This window comes from Benincasa hispida, chromosome 4, assembly GCF_009727055.1.
Source record: "Benincasa hispida cultivar B227 chromosome 4, ASM972705v1, whole genome shotgun sequence".
In the NCBI taxonomy this organism is placed as follows: domain Eukaryota; kingdom Viridiplantae; phylum Streptophyta; class Magnoliopsida; order Cucurbitales; family Cucurbitaceae; genus Benincasa; species Benincasa hispida.
Window position 1 is genome coordinate 60,397,059 of NC_052352.1, and position 6,869 is coordinate 60,403,927.

The 6,869-nt window shown below is 31.3% G+C and overlaps 1 protein-coding gene across 2 annotated transcripts; it reads left to right on the plus strand.

The window, feature by feature from the left end:
* Nucleotides 1–831: 831 nt before the first annotated feature.
* LOC120075204 (ras-related protein RABC2a-like) lies at nucleotides 832–4,826 on the plus strand. 2 transcript variants are annotated; one of them, XM_039028407.1, is made up of 7 exons: nucleotides 832–1,134; nucleotides 1,316–1,384; nucleotides 2,157–2,222; nucleotides 2,927–3,048; nucleotides 3,335–3,463; nucleotides 4,186–4,264; nucleotides 4,407–4,826. In XM_039028407.1, the coding sequence occupies exons 1-7, from the start codon at nucleotides 924–926 to the stop codon at nucleotides 4,496–4,498; spliced, it is 768 nt and encodes a 255-aa protein (XP_038884335.1). In that variant the 5' UTR covers nucleotides 832–923; the 3' UTR covers nucleotides 4,499–4,826. The 2 variants fall into 2 exon arrangements, with proteins under 2 accessions (XP_038884335.1, XP_038884336.1); XM_039028408.1 differs by lacking the exon at nucleotides 4,186–4,264.
* Nucleotides 4,827–6,869: the final 2,043 nt, after the last annotated feature.

Here is a 6,869-nt window from a genome sequence, read left to right on the forward strand (position 1 = left end):
GTTAAATATAAGTTATTTGATAAGATAAATAGATAAATAGATAAATGATTTGATTTAATTGAATTAAGTTAAATTATTTTAATTTTAATTAAACCAAGTAGGGGAGTGCGGATTTTTTAGTGGAGTTACAACTACACTCTCCTCTTTCTCACTTTAATTGCTGAATTCTACAATTTTGTGGGATTAAAGCTTTTTACATGAAAAAATTCTCTCTCTCAAGCTTTTCACTTTCATTCATTTTTCCTCTTTGAACAAGGTTTGCACCAACCTATCCTTGTTAGAGAATATCACGAAAGATAAAGTGGAGGTATCTAACTTGTAGAGAGGAAGTTTTGTTGTAAGATTAATACTATGGGAGGATAATTGAAGATTGTCTACGAAGGTATACTTCTTAATCTCAATACAATACTTAACCTAGTTAACTATACAACAGATGATGTTCTATATTCCTTTATATTACAATTTGGGTCATGGGCGTCATGTGTCAATACAAGTATGGAACACACGGTAAAACAACGACCCACTTTACAGATTATAATTAATTAATATTAAATGATAAGATATTAAATTTGTCTTTACCAATCAACATAAACTTAGACCAATCAATGATTTAAGATTGTAGCCTTCTTTTATATTTCAAACCCACGGGTGAGAAGAATACTAAATGATATAATATTAAATTTAATTTCACCCATCATTTTAAGTTTTTTGACCTATCGATGATTTAACATGGTCTAATAGTAGTAATAATAATAATAATAATAATAAAAAAAAAAAGTAAAGTTTTTGAGTTTTGAGTAATATTTAGACAGCGTTTTGGTGAGGCGGGGAGCCGTTTTCTTATGAGGTCCTCTGGCGCTTTATTCTCCTTTCAATCCCAAAATGTTCAGTGAAGGAAACCACGTCGCCATAGCCATCTATAAATGCTTCTCTCTCTCTTCCCGTTTTCTCTTTTCAACTCCATTTCTTCATCCACTGACCTACACAAATTCACAATGGGATCGCCCTCCTCTCAGATCAATGCCTACCATCTCTCCTTTAAGGTTCTCCTTATTGGCGATTCCGGCGTCGGCAAAAGCAGCCTTCTACACACCTTCATTTCCGCCTCTCTCCACGATCTTACTCCCACCATTGGTACTTCTTTCATCTAACTCAACCCCTTATGTTTCCTTTCCTCTTTAGTTCAATCTTAAGTTCATTAATTTGTAATTTAATACCCAAAGTTAGGGAGTCGCAAGTATAGGTCATTTTATGGATTTGACTTTATATTGATTAGTTGTTTAAAGGGGGAATTTATGTTCTCTGTCATCTGTAGGTGTGGATTTCAAGATCAAGCAACTTACGATTGGTGGGAAGAGGTTGAAGCTGACTATTTGGGATACTGGTAATGAATTTAATTGAATGGAATGGATCTCTGTATTTTTATACGTTTTTATGATTTCAATTCTGGAGTTCAACGTTGAATTTTTGGATCGTTTTGAAGTTTCAAATCTAGGCTAAAACATATTTTCAGTCCAATGTACTAAGTTTGATTATTTTGTCTCTGTCTTCTTAACTATTTTGTCTCTATACTTGACAAATATTATGATCCAACATCTAGCGTAAATATATTTCTGGGATCTAGGCATTTTGATAGATGGGTGATTGAATCACTTTTAATTTTTGATTAGTTCTTTTCAATGGAAAAAAGAAATTAAACCAAAAATTTAATTGTGATGTTTTTGAAAGGACTAAATAGTATATTTTAATAGATTGTGAGCAGGGAGGAAAATATTACTTTTATTTATTTATTATTATTATTATTATTTTCTAAAACAAGGTAATTGGAGCAGTGGGATTTTGACCCTTGATGGAATTCTGTAACCAACTTTCTTTACCAGTTGAGAACCTCTTGTTGGTCTTTGATCTGTTAATTTCAGTTCCAAGTAGACTTTCTTGCCCTTAATGACTTAATTACTGAAGATATTTTAAGTTCTTCATGCACATTAAAGCTTGCTTGACTATAAATATAAACTACAAAACTATTCTCTCAAAAGATGGATGACTTTCTGAAGCATTAAGTTGTCCATTCAAAATTTATTGGAAGAATTAAATTAAGAATTTAATGTTACATAAAGAAAAGGTGGCTGACTTTCTAAAGATTTAACCTGGTGCAGCTGGGCAAGAGAGGTTCAGATCATTAACTAGTTCATACTACAGAGGTACACAAGGGATCATTCTTGGTAAGTTATCAAAAATGGCACTCTTGTTTTTTGACTTGAATGCATTCTATGATTTACTGTCAGCTCTCCGTGTCTATTGAATGTGCTAAACATATCAAACGATGATATTATAATGAAGCTTAGCTTAGCTTCTTTGAGAAGTGGTAATAGCGCATTGAGCCAGCCTGATAATACCCCTGAATTAGGAGAAGAATGTGCAGAAGATAGTTTGTTATTTTTCTTCTTGTGCCCTAAAACCTCTTTTGCAATTAACTGAATTGGAAATTCTGTATTGATTCCTTTTGTTGAATTCTCTCAGAACTAGTTCTCTCGGCCATTTGATGAGCACCCATGTAGGAGACACTGAAGTTGCACAGCCTAGATTGAGATACTGCTTTTGTGAAGTTGCTAGATTAGAAATTGACATATCTGATTGATTGGCTTTTTTGGATAGAACTTTGTTGTTTATGTTTCATTCATAGCTTTTTCTTTCATTTCCATTTCCTCCTCTAGTTGCAGTGCACATTATTATTGTTATTTAAACAAAACAGTGCACAATAAATTCTTATTTAATTCTAGAGTGGCAGTTATTTGTCAAATATGTTAGTTCTCATCAAATTCTTTAGATCCTAAAGTACGAGTTCGTGAAGAATTGTATATTGGCACTTTTTCCGATTACATTATTTTTAGTCTACTGACATTGTTGTATTCTTGTTTTGTCTTAGTTTATGATGTGACTCGGAGAGAAACCTTTACAAACTTATTGGATGTATGGGCAAATGAAGTTGAGCTTTATTTGACAGATCAGGACTGTGTCAAGATGCTCGTTGGAAACAAAGTTGACAGAGTAAGTCTAGTCAATCCAGTTCATTAATGTATAAACTAGAATTCCTACATATATATTGGATGAAAAATGATGGATCAGATACTAATGTTTTGGCGAAAATTGCAAGACGATCTCAGACGATCTTGGACCATTTAACATTTGATGATGTTTTGTTTCGTTTTGTTATTTCCCCTCTGCAATAATCTGCAAAGTAGAGTCAATCTATACTGCAGATTTAAGGTATATGTAAAAGTAAAATGTCAGTGCACACAATTTTTCCTTTTTATGTGTTGCAATAATATCTCAGGAATCTGAAAGGGCTGTAAGCAGAGAAGATGGGATTGCACTAGCCAACAAGCTTGGATCTTTGTTTCTTGAGTGCAGTGCTAAAACCAGAGAAAATGTAGAGAAATGTTTTGAAGAACTTGCAGTTAAGGTGCTTTTTTTTTTAACCCAACAGTTCTCATCTAATTACATTACAAAAAAATTAATGACATTTTACATGTGAATGTGATATGTAGAAACATAGCAGACTGGTTGATGGTGCACACAGAAAATAGTTGTAAGAGTTGAGTCTAAAAATGGTTCTTTTATTTTTCCTTTTTAATACTAATGGATAACTGTTTAATGAAACTTATAGCCAGTAATAACAGCAATCAGTTCTTAGGGAGCCATAGTGGGGCGAGATTCTGTTTTTTAGTTTTTATGTATGATTTTCCAATTATGAATATTTAGGAGAAAATGTTAATATTTTGAGAAAACTACCTTTTGAGAAAACAGTTTTCTGGAATAGATGCTTTGGTTCCTAAGGTTTCAAAATATACCATTTTAATCCCCGAATTTTTAAGAAATAGACTTAAAAGGTCCTAGTGCAGTTTTATTTTTATTATCTTAAGGTAGAGATGATATTTTAAATTAAAAAGAATGATTAAAAAATTTCCTCTCCTCTCCTGTTGGTACTCTCCTTCCATCTTATTTAATTGTTATTTTTTATTCAAAATAATAAAAAGACAATACTTAGGGACTTTTTGAACCTATTTTTAAAAATTTAAAGGACAAAAAGTATATTTTGAAATTTTAAGGATCAAACGCACTTATTGTTGCAAACTCAAGTACTAAAAAGATAATTTTTCTGAGTATTTTTATATAATTTTTCAGTTTAAGACAAGCCAGGAGGGGACAATTCCCCTCTCCCCTTCCTTCTTTGCTTCTTCGCTTCGCCCTCGATCAATTCTAGGTAGCACTTTCAAATACTTTGCTCAGTAGAAAATTTCCCAAGCGAACAAGTTTAGAATTATGTTCATATAAAGGCAGCTCCTAAGAATCTGAGAATTATGAAATTATTCTTTCGAAACTACCCATATGTAATTGCTGTGCAGATTATGGAGGTTCCCAGTTTCTTGGAGGAAAGATCCACTATGTTAAAGAGGAACATTTTAAGGCAAAAGCAGGAAAGTCAAGCTCAACATAGTGGTGGTTGTTGCTCTTAGGAGGCAACTTATATAAAAATCACATCATTGTATATGTAAATTTCTTCTCTTACACTTGCTTTCTCCCATTCAGTTGTAAGTTATTATTTGTGCTGTCTGAAAGGGAAAAAAAACTCACATAATTACATTGATTTGCTTTGTGTAGAGAGCTAAATTCCTTTTTTGGGTCCAAAAATAAGGTAAAAATATGTAAAGTCTTGCAAAGTTGCTCCTCACTTAAACTCATAGTCTAAACTATGATGGACACTAGGGATGAAGGTCTATCAGTGTGGTAGGATAAGACCATTAGTATAATTCTACATTTTATTTGATTATATCGAACAAATATAGGTCGAACCATTATAATCTCGGTATTATTGTTCTCTCTTCTCTACTTTTGATCTACTTTGTAGCTATCTGGTTCTATTTCTTACAATTTTATTTCGGCATTGTTATTCTCGATTGTTTTGGTTTCAACACATTGCCTTCTATTGATTATATACTACGGTAAGTGATAGAGGCCTATCAGCAATAGAAGTCTACCATTGAAAAACCCTACATTTTGTAAATTACTATGAAGCACAGATACAGATATCGTTATACGATACGGATATGATTGGATACGGTGATTCGTGAATTTCTAAAAAACTAAGATACGGATATGTTTAAAGATACGTCATTTTTTATATATATTTCTAAAAAAAGAGGATACCGATATGTTGAAGATACATTTTTTTTCTTAAAAAAATCTAGGATATAGATAAATTTAGCATACAATTTAATAACAATAGCACAAAATAGAATACAAACACTGAAATACAATACAAAAAAAGCAACATCTAATATGTTAAAATACAATAGTTAATAAAATGTAATAGAAAAGTGATTCATATTACAAAGAAGAAGATTAGAGGGAGAAATATGAAGATAAACGAAGAATTTCTTCATCGAATTGTTGAAAATATCCAAATGGTTTATATTTTGGTGTACTTTGTGGGGACTCAAATGTGAAGATGAAGATTAGATGATTCTAGGGTTTGGTCTTTTATTTATTTTTTTTCCTTTTAGTTTTGGACTCGAGTAGTGGGGTGGGTTTTGAATAAGTTGCCTAGTTTTAGATTGAGAAAGATTAAATGAGTTGCTTGTCTTTTTTTCTTTAAAAAAAAGGTACACATAGAAATAGATATGTCAAATCGCGTGTCAGATACGTATCTAGGAAGTATCTGGAAGTATCGGTATCCGATACGTGTCTTATACGGATTCTTTGCCCCATATGAAGTATCAGTGCTTCATAGGTAAATTATAATTAGGGTAATTGCAATTGCTAACATTTTTAGGAATAATAACCAGGTGTATAACATTATTTAAAAAAATTGCAAATATAGCCAAGTTTATCATCTATCGTTGATAGACTCTCAAGTCTTTCAGCGATAGACTTCTATTATTGATAGACTCCTACCAGTGATATGGTTTATTATTAATAGACTCCTACCAATAATATTGTCTTATCACTGATAGACTATTTAAATTTGGTCATATTTGTAATTTTTTTTACATTATGAAATCTGCTAATATTTTGAATCTAATGTCTATATTTGTAACTGTCCGTGAATTTCAAATACAAACCATGGAAAAATCATAACTGCTCAACAATTATTAGTAATAAAATAAAATAATGGATATTCATACTACATTCTATGTTTGACAGTTTAACAACTAAATGTATAACAATGTTAAAATGGTTCACATACCAACACTAAATCATTGTATAATTGGTGCAAATTTAGATGTCGTACAATTATTATGACCAATGCCATTATAGTGACTACATTTCGTGTGACTTCTTACTTCACCAATTAATAGCATCCTTCATTTTAGGCCTTCTTGATTGACGTTTAATGATAGGAGGTAATGCATTCATCTCAACATCGACAAGGGTCTAATCATGAAAATATCGTTGTCTTTATTGATTTGAACCACATTTTGAGTGTCATTCATACCAAAATCCAATATCATAAAAAATTCTACAAAAGAATAGAGGTATCCAATTGAACTTCCCCTAATATCAAAGCGGAAAAAAGCCTCAAAACCCAAACTTTCACAATCCAAAACTATAAATTCCATCGAGTAATAATTTTTTTTTTCGTTTTTTAAATTTAAGCCTACGTGCACTATTTCTACCATCAAATTTATTTCTTTGTTATCTATTTTTCACCAATAGTTTAAAAACCAAGTTAAATTTTGAGAACTAAAAAAAGTAGCTTTTAAAAAGGTTTTTTCTTTTTTTTTTTTAGAATTTGACTAAGAATTCAACCATTGTAATTAAGAAAGATATACATTATTCTACAATGTGTGGATGAATTAGATTTAATT